We start from the raw sequence: 17,000 nt of genomic DNA on the forward strand, positions 1-17,000 counted from the left end.
AACAAAGCATACAAAGATAACATTTAATGAGGAGGACAGTCAGATTCATTGATCCACGTTCTGGACCGCTGAGTTACCCAGGCATTTAGTGTCTCTCTCAGCTCCACAGAGCAAGCTGCAGGTTAATTATTGCAACGTCACCTGTGCGAAAGCTTCAAACAAAGGTAGATTGAGCCACTTCAGGTAGGCAAAAGACTTTGAGCATCGCATGACGTCGAGCGAACTCAGCTCCGGTACCCTGGGGAGCAGCTCGGAGGCCAGCCGCTGGAAAACCTGCGTCTGCTGGAAGTTCAGCTTTCCTGTGGGAATATCGGAAGCCGGCATTAAACTCAGTGCACCCACTGTTATCACTGAATCAACAAATACGGTTTGGCATGCAGACTTCTTCTCGGTTTATACATTTGGATTGTTTTCTCTGGAACGCTGTAGATGGAGGTATTTGATCGAGTGGAAGTATGTAAAATTAAAGCCCTGTCCCACGGTGCGAGTTCATTCAAGAGCTCTCCCGTGGTAAGCACGGAGAATGAACGTAGCGGGTACGTCGGAGCTCGGGGACATCTCTTAGCGGCTCGTACCGCTAACGGCAGGTTCTCGGGAAGACTCGCTGATGGCAGGTAAGCTTGTGAAGACTCGTGAAGATTTTTCAACACGTTGAAAAATGTCCACGAGAGCCCCGAGTACCGACGAGTGGCCATTACCGTAAATCTCCAATTTCGAATCAGGGCAAACTCGGGAGAGCTCTTGGAATGAACTCGCACTGTGGGACAGGGCTATTATGGGATGAACAGTTTGAGGGCAGCAGAGTGGAGCAATGGTAGAGTTGCTGCCTCACAGCGCCAGGGACCCGGGTTCGATCCCGACTACGGGTGCTGCCTGTACGGAGTTTGTACGTTCTCCCCGTGACCTGCGCGGGTTTTCTCCGAGATCTCAGGTTTCCTCCCACACTCCAAAGACGTACAGGTTTGTAGGTTAATTGGCTTGGTATAAATGTAAACTGCCCCTAGTGTGTGGGGTAGTGTTAGTGTGCGGGGATCGCTGGTCAATAGACAATAGGTGCAGGAGTAGGCCATTCGGCACTTTGAGCCAGCACCGCCATTCAATGTGATCATCGCTGATCATCCCCAATCAGGTCGGTGCAGACTCGGTGGGCCAAAGAGCCTGTTCACGTGCTGTATCTCTAAACTAAACTAGTATCTACGATAGAACTAGTGTATGGGGTGATTGTGGTCGGCAGTGACTCGGTGGGCTGAAGGGCATGTTTCCACGCTGTATCTGAAAACAAAACTATTTCAACAGATAATCCTCCGAAATTTTCAGGATCCCACCGCTGGCCACATCTTCCCATCTCCTCCCCTTTCGGCTCTCCGCTCCCTCCGTAACTCCCTGGTCAATTCGTCCCTTCTCACCCAAACCACCCTCTCCCCTGGTACTTTCCCTTGCGACCGCAGGAAATGCTACACTTGTCTCTTTACCTCCCCCCTTGGCTGCATCCAGGGACCCAAGCAGTCGTTCCAGGTGAGGCAGAGGTTCACCTGCACCTCCTCCAACCTCATCTATTGCATCCGCTGCTCTAGGTGCCAGCTGCTCTACATCGGTGAGACCGAGCGCAGGCTTGGTGATCGCTTCGCCCAACACCTCCGCTCAGTTCGCATTAACCAACCTGATCTCCCGGTGGCTCAACACTTCAACTCTCCCTCCCACTCCCAATCCGACCCTTCTGTCCTGGGCCTCCTCCATGGCCAGAGTGAGTTGGAGGAGCAGCACCTCATATTTCGCTTGGGTAGTTTACACGCCAGCAGTATGAACATTGACTTCTCCAATTTCAGGTAGTCTCTGCTTTCTCCCTCCTTCCTCTCCCCTTCCCAGCTCTCCCACAGCCCACTGTCTCCGCCTCTTCCTTTCTTCTTACCCCCCACCACCCCCCCCCAAACATCAGTCTGAAGAAGGGTCTCGACCTGAAACGTCACCTATCCCTTCGCTCCATAGATGCTGCCTCACCCGCTGAGTTCCTCCAGCATTTTTATCTGTCTTCTGTGAACACGTGATTTGATGCCTGCCAACTGGGGCAGGATGGGGACGGGATCCATGTGAACACGTGATAGATGTGGCCCGCCATCCGCTCAGAGATATGCGTCCCGGCCCCTATGCAGAACAAGTTCTAGGCCATGACTTCTGACTACAATTTATGTACGGTCTGCTCCGAATAGTGAAAGGCCTGGATAGAGTGGGTGTGGAGAGGATTGCTCCACTGGTGGGAGAGTCTAGGACCAGAGGGCACAGCCTCAGAATTAAAGGATGGACATTTAGAAAAGTGATCAGGAGGAATTTCTTTAGCTAGAGGGCAGTGAATCTGTTGATGGTAGACACAAAATGCTGGAGTAACTCAGCGGGTGAGACAGCATCTATGGAGAGAAAGAATTGGCATCCATTTGGGTCGAGAATTGGCGTCGTTTCGGCTCGATAGTTTCAAAGTCGCCTTGTTGAGTCTCAATGTCTGTAACTGGTTTTCACCTAGCACACAGCTAACAACGGCCTGTTTCCTTTATCAACATCACTTTTTTCCATATCCTTCATTCATTTGTTCTCTATCTCTCTACATCACCGTCTCCATGTCCTGTTTCCCTCTCCCCTGACTCTCAGTCTGAAGAAGGGTCTCAAACCAAAACATCACCAATTCCTTTTCTCCAGAGATGCTGTCTGACCCGCCGAGTTACTCCAGTATTTTGTGTATTATCTTTAGCCTCATAAGGGACATTTCCCTCGTAGGTGGTCTATTTATTTATTTTAATCCATCCCTTTTAAATTATTCATTTATTTATTTGTTTGTTTTTATTGTAGAGATGCAACGCGGAAACAGGCCCTTCGGTCCACTGAGTCCGCGCCGACCAGCGATCCCCGCACACTAACACTATCCTACACCCACTAGGGACAATTTTTACATTTATACCAAGCCAATTAACCTACAAACCTGCACGTTTTTGGAGTGTGGGAGGAAACCGAAGATCTCGGAGAAAACCCACGCAGGTCACGGGGAGAAGGTACAAACTCCGTACAGACAAGCGCCCGTAGTCGGGATCGAACCCCGGGTCTCCGACGCTGCAAGCGCTGTAAGGCGGCAACTCTACCGCTGCGCCACCGTAACTGCCCAAGTTGAGTTTAGGTGCTGCACTCACCATAAGCAAACGCCATGTCAATCAGTACGCTGGTCTTCAGGTCCAGGTGCTTCTGCATGAAGTGGTAGGAGAGGGCACGGAGCAGGGGAACGGAGCGGCGGCTCTGTATGGCCAAGGCCAGCATCACTTTCCTTGTGTCATCGGGAGTGAAGTTCTCAGCCAGTTCCAAGCACTGAAACATAAAATGGCAAATATACATGTGCAGTGAAAGGACATATTCTGTGTAGATTCGGGTGGCACAAGATCACAAGTTATAGGAGAATAATTAGGCCATTCAGTCCTTGATCATCAGTCTATGAAAGTAAGCATGCGCGTACAGCAGGCAGTGAAGAAAGCGAATGGTATGTTGGCCTTTATAACAAGAGGAGTTGAATATTGGAGCAAAGAGGTCCTTCTGCAGTTGTACAGAGCCCTAGTGAGACCACACCTGGAGTATTGTGTGCAGTTTTGGTCCCCTAATTTGAGGAAGGACATTCTTGCTATTGAGGGAGTGCAGCGTAGGTTTACAAGGTTAATTCCCGGGATGGCGGGACTGCCATATGCTGAGAGAATGGAGCGGCTGGGCTTGTACACTCTGGAGTTTAGAAGGATGAGAGGGTATCTCATTGAAACATATAAGATTGTTAAGGGTTTGGACACGTTAGAGGCAGGAAACATGTTCCCGATGTTGGGGGAGTCCAGAACCAGGGGCCACAGTTTAAGAATAAGGGGTAAGCCGTTTAGAACGGAGACGAGGAAACACTTTTTCCACACAGAGTGTTGTGAGTCTGTGGAATTCTCTGCCTCAGAGGGCGGTGGAGGCCAGTTCTCTGGATACTTTCAAGAGAGCGTTAGATAGGGCTCTTGAAGATAGCGGAGTCAGGGGATATGGGGAGAAGGCAGGAACGGGGTACTGATTGTGGATGATCAGCCGTGAGTACCTTGAATGGCGGTACTGGCTCGAAGGGCCGAATGGCCTACTCCTGCACCTATTGTCTATCTCGGAGAAAACCCGCGCAGATCATGGGGAGAAGGTGCAAACTCCGTACAGACAGCACCCGTAGTCGGGATAGAACCCCGTTCTCTGGCGCTGTGAGGCAGCAACTCTACCGCTGCGCCACCTTTGCTCTTCGATTGTATTTGAGTTTGGCTTGATTATATTTATGTGTGGTGGTATCTGCATTGATTAGAAAGCATGCACAACAAAGCTTTTCACAGTACCTCTTTACAGATGACAATAATTAACCTAAACCTCAGTGTCACAGACTCATAGAATGATAGTGTGGAAACAGGCCCTTCGGCCCAACACGCCCACACTGGCCAACAATGTCCCAGCTACACTAGCCTCAACGCTAACCACAACTGTGAGCAAAAGGGCACAAAGTGCTGGAGTAACAGTGTGTCGGGGAGTTATGGGGAGAAGGCATGGGGAATAGGGATAGGAGAGGATGATCGATCAGCCATGATTGAATGGCGGAGTAGACTTGATGGGTCAAATGGCCTCATTCTGCTCCTGTCACTGATGACCTATCCCAGCTGCGCCAGTGTGCATGGATGCCGGCTGTGCTTGAGTTGAGTTCCACGTACGCTGTGCGGCTCTTTTATACCTTATCCTCCGGGGTGGACACAAAATGCTGGAGAATGCTTCTTCAGAAGGGCCTCGACCCGAAACGTCACCCATTCCTTCTCTTCAGAGATGCTGCCTGTCCCGCTGAGTTACTCCAGCATTTTGTGCCTACCTGCAGCAGCCATTTAGCTTAACTCAGTATGTTATAACCATATTGTACAAGGCATTGGTGAGGCCAATTCTGGAGTATGGTGTACAATTTTGGTCGCCTAATTATAGGAAGGATGTCAACAAAATAGAGAGAGTACAGAGGCGATTTACTAGAATGTTGCCTGGGTTTCAGCAACTAAGTTACAGAGAAAGGTTGAACAAGTTAGGGCTTTATTCTTTGGAGCGCAGAAGGTTAAGGGGGGACTTGATAGAGGTTTTTTAAATGATGAGAGGGATAGACAGAGTTGACGTGGAAAAGCTTTTCCCACTGAGAGTAGGGAAGATTCAAACAAGGGGACATGACTTGAGAATTAAGGGACTGAAGTTTAGGGGTAACATGAGGGGGAACTTCTTTACTCAGAGAGCGGTAGCTGTGTGGAATGAGCTTCCAGTGAAGGTGGTGGAGGCAGGTTCGTTTTTATCATTTAAAAATAAATTGGATAGTTATATGGATGGGAAAGGAATGGAGGGTTATGGTCTGAGCGCAGGCAGATGGGACTAGGGGAGAATACGTGTTCGGCACGGACTAGAAGGGTCGAGATGGCCTGTTTCCGTGCTGTAATTGTTATATAGCCAGTTACCTTTACATTTTACCTGCCTGTAATTATAGGGGTGGGATTTATACGTAGTCGGACGCGTGTTTGCGGCTGGGATTCCCACGCAGACGCGCTAGTAGTTTTTAGTTTAGTTTGAAGAAGTATGGGGGCATGGTCACAGCTTTTGACCTCAGTTTGATTATGAGTAAGATCAAAATGCGGCCACACATTTCACTGTACCAGTTGGTACGTGTGACAAATAAATGTATCTTGTATCTTGTAAAATGTACTTATACAAGAAGAAGTTTGGATGAATATCTTAGGCGGACAAAAATGCTGGAGAAACTCAGCGGGTGAGACAGCATCTTTGGAGCGAAGGAAATAGGCAACGTTTCGGGTCGAAACCCTTCTTCAGACCCGGGATGACGAGACTGCCATATGCTGAGAGAATGGAGTAGCTGTGCTTGCATACTCCGGAGTTTAGAAAGGGGATCGTATTGAATATCTTACTGATTTTACCACTACAATAAAGAAACTATTAATCAAGAGACTAGGTTTGGATGATTTCTCTTTTGGACGGCATTGAATGTCACGTGGAGAGCTAATGCGTGCCTTTCGATTATCTCCTGACCCCCTGTCTTCAATCACAGTGACCCGGTGGGCGGGAACATTGAGAGCTCGCAGGTCCCTGGTGGGAGACCGCTTTTCGGAGCTCCCGCAACGGCAACTTATCCCGCCCGAATCGCGGGGTTTAAAGGACTCGGAGCGGGGCCTAACATCGCCCGGCGCGGCTTTAACGGCCGCGGGAATTGCCATCGCCCGCCGGGGGCTTTAACATCGTGAGCCCCAGTCGCCTCGACGCTGCAGTTGGACTGCTGGACCGCGGGAGAAGAACAAAGGGAAGAGATAAGATTTTGCCTTCCATCACAGTGAGGATGTGTTGGAGATTCACTGTGATGGATGACACTAGACAATAGACAATAGACAATAGGTGCAGGAGGAGGCCATTCAGCCCTTCGAGCCAGCACCGCCATTCAATGTGATCATGGCTGATCACCCCCAATCAGTACCCCGTTCCTGCCTTCTCCCCATATCCCCTGACTCCGTTATCTTTAAGAGCCCTATCTAGCTCTCTCTTGAAAGCATCCAGAGAACCTGCCTCCACCGCCCTCTGAGGCAGAGAATTCCACAGACTCACCACTCTATGTGAGAAAAAGTTCCTCGTCTCCGTTCTAAATGGCTTACTCCTTATTCTTAAACTGTGGCCCCTGGTTCTGGACTCCCCCAACATCGGGAACATATTTCCTGCCTCTAGCGTGTCCAAGCCCTTAACAATCTTATATGTTTCAATGAGATACCCTCTCATCCTTCTAAACTCCAGAGTGTACAAGCCCAGCTGCTCCATTCTCTCAGCATATGACAGTCCCGCCATCCTGGGAATTAACCTTGTAAACCTACGCTGCACTCGCTCAATAGCAAGAATGTCCTTCCTCAAATTAGGGAATCAAAACTGCACACAATACTCCAGGTGTGGTCTCACTAGGGCTCTGTACAACTGCAGAAGGACCTCTTTGCTCCTAAAATGATGTTTGTATAAATTGTGTTAAGTGTGGGTCTTGTTTGTTTTTGTAATGTTAAGACTGTAGAAATGCAATTTCGTTCAAACCAAGCTGTTTGAATGACAATAAAAGGCATTCTATTCTATTTTCTATTCTAAAGGAAAGAATCCTTGAAACAATATGAAAACGTGTCGCTGCACTAACTTCAATTTTGAAAATAAAGCATTGGCAGCTCTTTCCTACACGTACCTTGTCTTCCAGTTTGTCCATCAGCGTGCTGGACAGATGTCCGAGTTTGATCATTAGCAAGGCCACGGCCTTTGCGTCGGTGATCTCCGCCCACCGCAGCTCCACGTGCTTGACCAGGTCGCTCAGCAGCAACTTCTGCTGCTCCGTCCGTGCCAGGCCGGTGTAGAAGTCGACGAGCGAGGTGAGGTTTCTAAAGGTGAGCCGCCTCAGCCGCCAGTGCACCTCGGTCTCCACGGACCGAAGGACCGGGTTGTTGGCATCCAGTCCGATGGCAAAGAGACTCCGCAGCAGGCTGATCAAGTTCCCATTCCACACCACAGATATCTGAAAGCAAAATGACAACATTGCACCCACAGGGAGACAAAACCTGTAGGTAGACAGATCAACAACAAGCCCGGGATGGCGGGACTGTCATATATGCTGAGAGAATGGAGCGGCTGGGCTTGTACACTCTGGAGTTTAGATGGAAGACAGGGGATCTTACTGAAACATATAAGATTATTAAGGGTTTGGACACTCTAGAGGCAGGAAACATGTTCCCAATGTTGGGGGGAGTCCAGAACCAGGGGCCACAGTTTAAGAATAAGGGGTAAGCCATTTAGAACGGAGACGAGGAAACACTTTTTCTCACAGAGGGTTGTGAGTCTGTCGAATTCTCTGCCTTCAGAGGGCGGTGGAGGCCGGTAGGGCTCTTAAATATAGCGGAGTCAGGGGATACGGGGAGAAGGCAGGAACGGGGTACTGATTGGGGATGATCAGCCATGATCACATTGAATGGCGGTGCTGGCTCGAAGGGCCGAACGGCCTACTCCTGCACCTATTGTCTATTGTCTAACTTGTCCACGCTGACCAAGATGCCCCATCAACCGAGCAAGGGTATGAAGATGTGTCTCGACCCGAAACGTTACCTATTCCTTTTCTCCAGCGATGCTGTCCGACCCGCTGAGTTACTCCAGCTTTTTGTGTCTACCTTGCCCCATCTACACTAGTCCCACCTGCCTGTGTGTGGCCCATATATCCCTCTAAACCTCTCCTATTCATGCCTGTCCAAAGTCTTATAAATGTTTTTATGGAACCTGCATCAACTACGTCCTCTGGCAGCTCCATCCATACACCCGCTACTCTCTATGTGAAACGTTGCCCCTCAGGTTCCTATAAAATCTTTCACATAGAAACATAGACAATAGGTGCAGGAGTAGACCATTTGGCCCTTCGAGCCTGCACCGCCATTCATTGTGATCATCCCCTCCTCTCTTCAACATGTCCTCTGGTTCTTGATTCCCCTACTCTGGGTAAAATGCTCTGTGCATTCACCCAGCCTATTCTCCTCATGATCTTGTACACCTCCAAGGTCACGCCTCAACCTCCGGCACCCCAAACAATAAAGTCCCAGCCTGCCCGACCTCAATTTATTGAATTGTTGTTCATTAGATATCATCTATATGTATATTATCTACATGATCACATTGAATGGCGGTCCTGGCTCAATGGGTAGAATGGCCTACTCCTGCACCTATTGTATATTGTGTTTAAAGATCGTAATAGAAACATAGAAACATAGAAAATAGGTGCAGGAGTAGGCCATTCAGCCCTTCGAGCCTGCACCGCCATTCAATATGATCATGGCTGATCATCCAACTCAGTATCCCGTACCTGCCTTCTCTCCATACCCTCTGATCCCCTTAGCCACAAGGGCCACATCTAACTCCCTCTTAAATATAGCCAATGAACTGGCCTCAACTACCCTCTGTGGCAGAAGGTTCCAGAGATTCACCACTCTCTGTGTGAAAAAAGTTTTTTGCATCTCGGTTTTAAAGGATTTCCCCCTTATCCTTAAGCTGTGACCCCTTGTCCTGGACTTCCCCAACATCGGGAACAATCTTCCTGCATCTAGCCTGTCCAACCCCTTAAGAATTTTGTACGTTTCTATAAGATCCCCTCTCAATCTCCTAAATTCTAGAGAGTATAAGCCAAGTCTATCCAGTCTTTCTTCAAAAGACAGTCCTGACATCCCAGGAATCAGTCTGGTGAACCTTCTCTGCACTCCCTCTATGGCAATAATGTCCTTCCTCAGATTTGGAGACCAAAACTACGCAATACTCCAGGTGTGGTCTCACCAAGACCCTGTACAACTGCAGTAGAACCTCCCTGCTCCTATACTCAAATCCTTTTTGCTATGAAAGCTAACATACCATTCGCTTTCTTCACTGCCTGCTGCACCTGCATGCCCACTTTCAATGACTGGTGTACCACGACACCCAGGTCTCGCTGCATCTCCCCTTTTCCTAATCGGCCACCATTTAGATAATAGTCTGCTTTCCTGTTTTTGCCACCAAAATGGATAACCTCACATTTATCCACATTATACTGCATCTGCCAAACATTTGCCCACTCACCCAGCCTATCCAAGTCACCTTGCAGTCTCCTAGCATCCTCCTCACAGCTAACACTGCCCCCCAGCTTAGTGTCATCCGCAAACTTGGAGATATTGCCTTCAATTCCCTCATCCAGATCATTAATATATAGCCCTATAATAGCCCTGTCCCACGGTACGAGTTCATTCCAAGAGCTCTCCCGAGCTTAAAAAAAATCAAACTCGTGGTAAGCACGGAGAATGAACGTAGCGGGTACGTCGGAGCTCGGGGACGTCTCTTAGCGGCTCGTAACGCTAACGGCAGGTACTCGGGAAGACTCGCTAACGGCAGGTAAGGACGGGAAGACTCGTGAAGATTTTTCAACATGTTGAAAAATGTCCACGAGAGCCCCGAGTACCGACGAGCGGCCATTACCGTAAATCTCCGAGTTGGAATCAGGGCAAACTCGGGAGAACTCTTTGAATGAACTCATACCGTGGGTCAGGGCCATGAAGCTGCAGCAAGTAAGAATTTCATCACAGATGCTCCCCGATTTACGATGCTTCGACGCTGGGGCTCATGTTGTCGACCTCCTCGCGGTGACCCCTGACAATTGACCTCAGTCAGGCGAGCGACAACAAACAGAGACAGCAGCAGCAGCACCGCAGCTTGGCACCAACTCGGAGCATGCGCCCTTTTTAGGGCGGGCACCTACGGATGTCGAACCAGATGGCATCACCATGCTGCGGACTTCTGCTGCCTCAAACGCACGAAGTAGAAGAAGACTTGCGACGGGCAAACGCTCGGCAACGGCAGCGAGCTGCACGTCACTCCCGCACACGTGATCGCAATGTTTTAAACGCGATTTCGACTTGCGATATTTTCGTTTTACGATGGGGTTTGTCCGAACACGATTTTCAGAGACACTTAGAAGTTTGTGTGGTGTGTAGTGCAAAGTCTCAGAAAAGACTGGAAGAAACACAGAAGTCTGTGGAATTCTCTGCCTCAGTGGAGGCCGGTTCTCTGGATGCTTTCAACAGAGAGCTAGATAGGGCTCTTAAAGATAGCGGAGTCAGGGGATATGGGGAGAAGGTAAGAACGGGGTACTGATTGTGGATGATCTGCCATGATCACATTGAATGGCCAATGGGCCAAATGGCCTACTCCTGCACCTATTGTCTATAAGATAGGCTCCTGTAAAATCCTGCTCCCTAACATTTGGACACAGCGTTGGGGGGACCACCATGGGGAGGGGGGAGGGGTCGGAGGAGAGTGTGTGGGGGAAGAGGAGAAGGATGGGTCTGGCACGAGATCCATTTTAACATTGTCAATGCCCTTTATGTGGTGACCATTGCATACCCAAGCAAAGACATTCACTGTGACTTGTCACAAGTGGCAATAAACTATTCAATTCACCTATTGTCTATTGTCTAAACTGACCTGGCTGTCGATGGTGTTTAAGAGCTGCTGGAAGCGCGGATCCTGGGTGACGGTGCCCACGAGCGGCTTCTCGCCGACCACCATGCTGCACAGGCGGACGAGCGCGGCGGCCGCTTGGTTGCCGGTGACCTTCTGTCGGGCGGGGATCTGCAGGAGCTGCTCCACGGTGCCGGCCGATTCGATCAGCTCCTCGGCCTGGGTGCGCTCCGGCTGCTGGGGGTGGTGCCGCTCGGCGGCGGCGGCGGGCGACGGGTCGGTCTGGTGGCGGGCGGCTGACGCGTGCAGCACGGCCGACGGCACGCAGGACCAGCGGTGTCCGGGCGCTACCCTCCCGCGGCAGGTGGCCGCGCCGGCACAGGCTGGCAGGGCGAGCAGCGACGCGCTGAGGTGCCGGATACACCGGGGAAACAGCCGGGCTGTCATCGTCAATGCAGGCCGGGTACACACTTCACACCTCACTCCTCATCACACCTGAGGTAAAAACACACATTAGTCGCAAGTGTGCAGGAAGCAACTGCACGTGCTGGTTTAAATCAGAGTTGGACACAAAAAGCTGGAGTAATTTATAACCCCGTGGTATGAATATTGATTTAGGCAATAGACAATAGACAATAGGTGCAGGAGTAGGCCATTCGGCCCTTCGAGCCAGCACCGCAATTCAATGTGATCATGGCTGATCATCCACAATCAGTACCCCGTTCCTGCCTTCTCCGCTATCTTTAAGAACCCTATCTAGCTCTCTCTTGAAAGTATCCAGAGAACCGGCCTCCACCGCCCTCTGAGGCAGAGAAATCCACAGACTCACAACTCCCTGTGAGAAAAAGTGTTTCCTCGTCTCCGTTCTAAATGGCTTACCCCTTATTCTTAAACTGTGGCCCCTGGTTCTGGGCTCCCCTAACATCGGGAACGTGTTTCCTACCTCTAGCGTGTCCAAGCCCTTAACAATCTTATGTGTTTCAATGAAATTCCCTCTCATCCTTCTAAACTCCAGAGTGTACAAGCCCATTTCTCTATCTTCAAGTAACCCTTGCATCCCCTCTCTCTCCGTCCCTCCCCCGCTCGTCGTACCAGCTTCAAAGTCTGAAGAAGGGTCTCGACCCAAAATATCACCCATTCCTTCTCTCCATAGATGCTGCCTCACCCGCTGAGTTACTCCAGCATTTTGTGTCTACCTTCGATTTTATCCAGCATCTGCCATTCTTTGTTACACACTCAAAGCCGTCATGTTGAGTCTCATTGTCTGTAACTCGTTCTCACCTGGCCCGCAGCTAACTCAGCAGGTCAGGCAGTAGCTCTGGAGAAAAGGAATTGGCGACGTTTCGGCTCCCAGACCCTTCTTTACTGTCTGAGAAAATAACTCGACTCGAAACGTCACCCATTCCTTTTCTCCAGAGATGCTGCCTGACCCGCCGAGTTACTCTCAAGAGTATTTTATTGTCATAGGTCCCAAGACAGAACAATGAGATTCTGACTTGCTGTAGCACAACTGATGCGTAAACATAGTACTCTGTAATCAACAAAAAAGCTCAGTGTGGGTGACTTGGACAGGTTGGGGGAGTGGGCAGATGCATGGCAGATGCAGTTTAATGTGGATAAATGTGAGGTTATCCACTTTGGTAGCAAAAACAGGAAGGCAGATTACTATCTAAATGACGTCAAGTTGGGAAAAGGGGGAGTACAACGGGATTTGGGGGTCCTTGTTTATCAGTCAAGTAAGCATGCAGGTACGGCAGGCAGTGAAGAAAGCGAATGCATGTTGGCCTTCATAACAGGAGGAGTTAAGTATCAGAGGTCCTTCTGCAGTTGTACAGGGCCCTAGTGAGACCACACCTGGAGTATTGTGTACAGTTTTGGTCCCCTAATTTGAGGAAGGACATTCTTGCTATTGAGGGAGTGCAGCGTAGGTTTACAAGGTTAATACCCGGAATGGCGGGACTGTCATACGCTGAGAGAATGGAGCGGCTGGGCTTATACACTCTGGAGTTTAGATGGATGAGGGGATCTTATTGAAATATAAGATTATTAAGGGTTTGGACACGCTAGAGATGGGAAACATGTTCCCGATGATGGGGGAGTCCAGAACCAGGGGCCACAGTTTAAGAATAAGGCGTAAGCCATTTAGAACGGAGACGAGGAAACACTTTTTCTCACAGAGAGTTGTGAGTGTGGAATTCTCTGCCTCAGTTAATTGGCTTGGTGGAGGCCGGTTCTCTGGATGCTTTCAAGAGAGAGCTAGATAGGGCTCTTAAGGATAGCGGAGTCAAGGGATATGTGGAGAAGGCAGGAACGGGGTACTGATTGTGGATGATCAGCCATGATCACATTGAATGGCGGTGCTTGCTCAAAGGGCCGAATGGCCTACTCCTGCACCTATTTTCTATTGTCTATTGCCTTCCCTCACAGTGGGAAACTTTGATTCTGCTGTGGGGGGGATTTTTTATGTTGGGAGTCTTATCGTGTGTTGTATTTTTAATTTTATTTGTATGGCTGTATGGTGACCACACATTTCACTGTACCAACTGGTACTTGTGACAAATAAATGTATCTTATATCTTGAATGGCGGTGCTGGCTCAAAGGGCCGAATGGCCGACTCCTGCACCTATTGTCTAAAAAGCTGGAGTAACTCAGCAGGACAGTGAGGCTGAAGAAGAGTCTCGACCCGAAATGTCACCTGTTCCTGTGTCTATCTTCAGTTTAAACCAGCAACTGCAGTTCCTTCCCACACAAAATAGTCAGTGGATAGACGATACAGTGTATGGCCCCATTATTCTTATTGCACAAACTTCCCTCTCAGATGTTTCCCAATATCCTGGGCTCCCAGCCACCCTTCCGGCATCTCACCCACAGGGTAGGGGGAAGGGGGAGAAGAATGAATGAGGGGCGCGCGGTAGAGTCGCTGCCTGGCCTGACAACGCAGGAGACCCGGGTTCGAACCCGACTACGGGTGCTATCTGTACGGAGTTTGTACGTTCTCCCCGTGAACTGCGTGGGTTTTCTCCCACACTCCAAAGTGGGACGACAGATGGCACAATGGGCTAAGTGTTCGGCTGGCAACCGGAAGGTGGCCGGTTCGAATCCCGCTTGGAGTGCATACTGTCGTTGTGTCCTTGGGCAAGACACTTCACCCACCTTTGCCTGTGTGTGAATGTGTGTGAATGTGTGTGAGTGATTGGTGGTGGTCGGAGGGACCGTAGGCGCAGAATGGCAGCCACGCTTCTGTGCAGCTGTGGCTACAGCTGTGGCTACAGAAGTAGCTTACCACCACCGAGTGTGACTGAGGAGTGAATGAATAATGCGATGTAAAGCGCCTTGAGTATTAGAAAGGCGCTATATAAATCCCATCCATTATTATTATTATTATTCCAAAGACGTACAGGCATGTAGGTTAATTGGCTTGGTATAAATGTGAAATGTCCCCAGTAAGTGTAGGATAGTGTCAGTGTGCGGGGATCGCTGGTCGGTGCGGACTCGGTGGGCTGTAGGGCCTGTTTCCGCGCTGTATCTCTAAACTAAACATAGTGAGTGGGAGAAATGCTTAGGAAGGAACTGCAGATGCTGGAACAATCGAAGGTAGACAAAAATGCTGGAGAAACTCAGCGAGTGAGGCAGCATCTACGGAGCGAAGGAATGGGTGACGTTTCGGATCGAGACCCTTCTTCAGACTGAAGTAGGTTCTTGCCCCGAAACGTCACCCATTCCTTCGCTCCATAGATGCTGCCTCACCCGCTGAGTTTCTCCAGCATAGTGGGAGAAATGAGAAGTCGGGAAGTGAGGGCAAGGGTCAAGGGTGGCTAAGGTCAGTTGAGGGGTCAGGGTCAGGAGGTGAAGGGTGAAGGCAGGGGCGGTTTGGAGTAGATGTGGTTGAGGTGGGTAGGGTTCAGGGCGTGAAGGCCAGGGGTGCGGGAGGTCCAGTTGAGGGGTTGAGATCAGTGTTTGGGAGCTGAGGGGTTAGGGGAGGAGGGTGGCAGCTGAGGGGTGAGGGTGAGGAGCAGTTGAGTGGGTTAGGGTCAATCAATGATGGGGTGCTGAAGGGTTCGAGTTATGGGTGGGGGAGGTCCAGTAGGAGGCAGGGTGGGGGGCTGGCCGAGGGGGCAGAAGGTGAGGGTGGAGTCTGTCAGAGGGTGGGGGTGTGGATGGGGGGTGTGGGATGTGGGGGTGTGGATGTGGGGGTGTGGATGTGGGGGTGTGGATGTAGGGGTGTGGATGTGGGGGTGTGGATGTGGGGGTGTGGATGCGGGGGTGTGGGAGTGGGGTTGTGGATGGGGGGTGTAGATGTGGGGGTGTGGATGTGGGGGTGTGGATGTGGGGGTGTGGATGTGGGGATGTGGATGTGGGGGTGTGGGGTGTGGGAGTGTGGGGTGTGGGAGTGGGTGTGGATGGGGGGTGTGCCGGGGGTGTGGTATGGGGGGTGTGGCTGGTGGGGTGTGGATGTCGGGGTGTGGTGTGGGGTGGGGGGTGTGGGGGTGTGGATGTGGGGGTGTGGATGTGGGGGTGGCGTGTGGGGTTGGGGCTGTGGGGGTGTGGCTGTGGGGGTGTGGCTGTGGGGGTGTGGATGTGGGTGTGTGGATGTGGGGGTGGTGGAGGGGTGGGGGTGTGATTGGGGGTGTGGCTGTGGGGGTGTGGCTGTCTGGGGGTGGCTGTGGGGGTGGGTGGTGTGGGGTGTTTGTCTGGTGGGGGTGTGGCTGTTGGGGGTGTGGCTGTGGGGTGTGGCTGTGGGGGTGTGCTTTGGGGGTGTGTGCTGTGGGGGTGTGGCTGTGGGGGTGTGGGGCTGTGGGGGGTGGTGTCGGGTGGGCTTGGGGGTGTGGGAGTGGGGGTGTGGATGTAGGGGTGTGGGAGTGGGGGTGTAGATGTAGGGGTGTGGATGTACGGGTGTGGATGTGGGGGTGTGGATGTAGGGGTGTGGATGTGGGGGTGTGGGAGTGGGGGTGTGGATGTGGGGGTGTGGATGTAGGGGTGTAGATGTGGGGGTGTGGATGTGGGGGTGTGGATGTAGGGGTGTGGATGTAGGTGTGTGTGTGTGTGTGTGTGTGTGTGTGTGTGTGTGTGTGTGTAGGGGAGGGTCCAAGTGAGGGGTTCGGCCCCAGTGATGAGGTTGGGGGGCCAGGAGGTGAGGACGAGGTCAGAGACGGGTCGGGTCGGGTCAGGGACGGGGCAGCCTGAGTGAGAGCCCCCCCTGGTCCGGCCCCTCCCCCCCCCCCCCCGTCCCGGTCCCGGTCCCGGCGCCTCCTTCACTCACCCGCCGTCCGCTCCATGTCCGCTCGACGTCTGACGTCAACCGGAGCGTCGCGTCGCGTCTCCCCCCCCCACCACGTGTCCAGGCCGTGACCCTGCGTGTGTCGTCATTGCTCCCAACCCCTCCCCCCTTCCACCCCGGCGCGTGACGTCTTCATCGCCTGCGCGTCACGTCGTCGCCCCACGCGTGAGGCGTCTTGCCCCTTACGTTCTTATGTGATGTCATGACGCAACCCGGAAGCACCGTTCACCCACCCCCACCACGTGCTCTGCTCTGATCACAAGGTCACAAGGGATAGGAGCAGAATTAGGCCATTCGGCCCATCAAGTCTACTCCACCATTCAATCATGGCTGATCTATCTCTCCCTCCTAACCCCATTCTCCTGCCTTCTCCCCGTAACCCCTGACACCCGCACTAATCAATAATCTATCTATCTCCGCCTTAAAAATCTCCACTGACTTGGCCTCCACAGCCATTTGACCTATTGCAAATGCACCCAATGACCCCAACCCCACCCTGGCCAGTCTGAAGAAGGGTTCTGACCCGAAATGTTACCTATTCCTTTTTGCTAGGAGGGCCAGGAGTAATGCCTTCAGCACCTTTTGGTGTCCGAGCAAGGAGAGAGACATCGGTCCACGGGAACTGCTCCAGTACATGGAGAGTACGCGGGCCAACCGGACGTTGAATAATGACAATAA

The 17,000-nt window shown here is 51.4% G+C and overlaps 1 protein-coding gene across 1 annotated transcript in view; it reads right to left on the minus strand.

Annotated features, from left to right (window-relative positions):
- Positions 1–16,371, minus strand: part of tbrg4 (transforming growth factor beta regulator 4) — a 55,970-nt gene extending 39,599 nt beyond the window's left edge. The window contains exons 1-5 of the mRNA XM_033020293.1: positions 16,305–16,371; positions 11,068–11,538; positions 7,274–7,597; positions 3,174–3,345; positions 142–299 (exon numbers count right to left, since the gene is read on the minus strand). Of these exons, the coding sequence (XP_032876184.1) occupies positions 142–299; positions 3,174–3,345; positions 7,274–7,597; positions 11,068–11,490 (1,077 nt within the window). The 5' untranslated portion in view covers positions 11,491–11,538; positions 16,305–16,371. The remainder of the gene's footprint in view (positions 1–141; positions 300–3,173; positions 3,346–7,273; positions 7,598–11,067; positions 11,539–16,304) is intronic.
- Positions 16,372–17,000: the final 629 nt, after the last annotated feature.

This window comes from Amblyraja radiata, chromosome 4 (assembly GCF_010909765.2).
Source record: "Amblyraja radiata isolate CabotCenter1 chromosome 4, sAmbRad1.1.pri, whole genome shotgun sequence".
NCBI lineage: Eukaryota > Metazoa > Chordata > Chondrichthyes > Rajiformes > Rajidae > Amblyraja > Amblyraja radiata.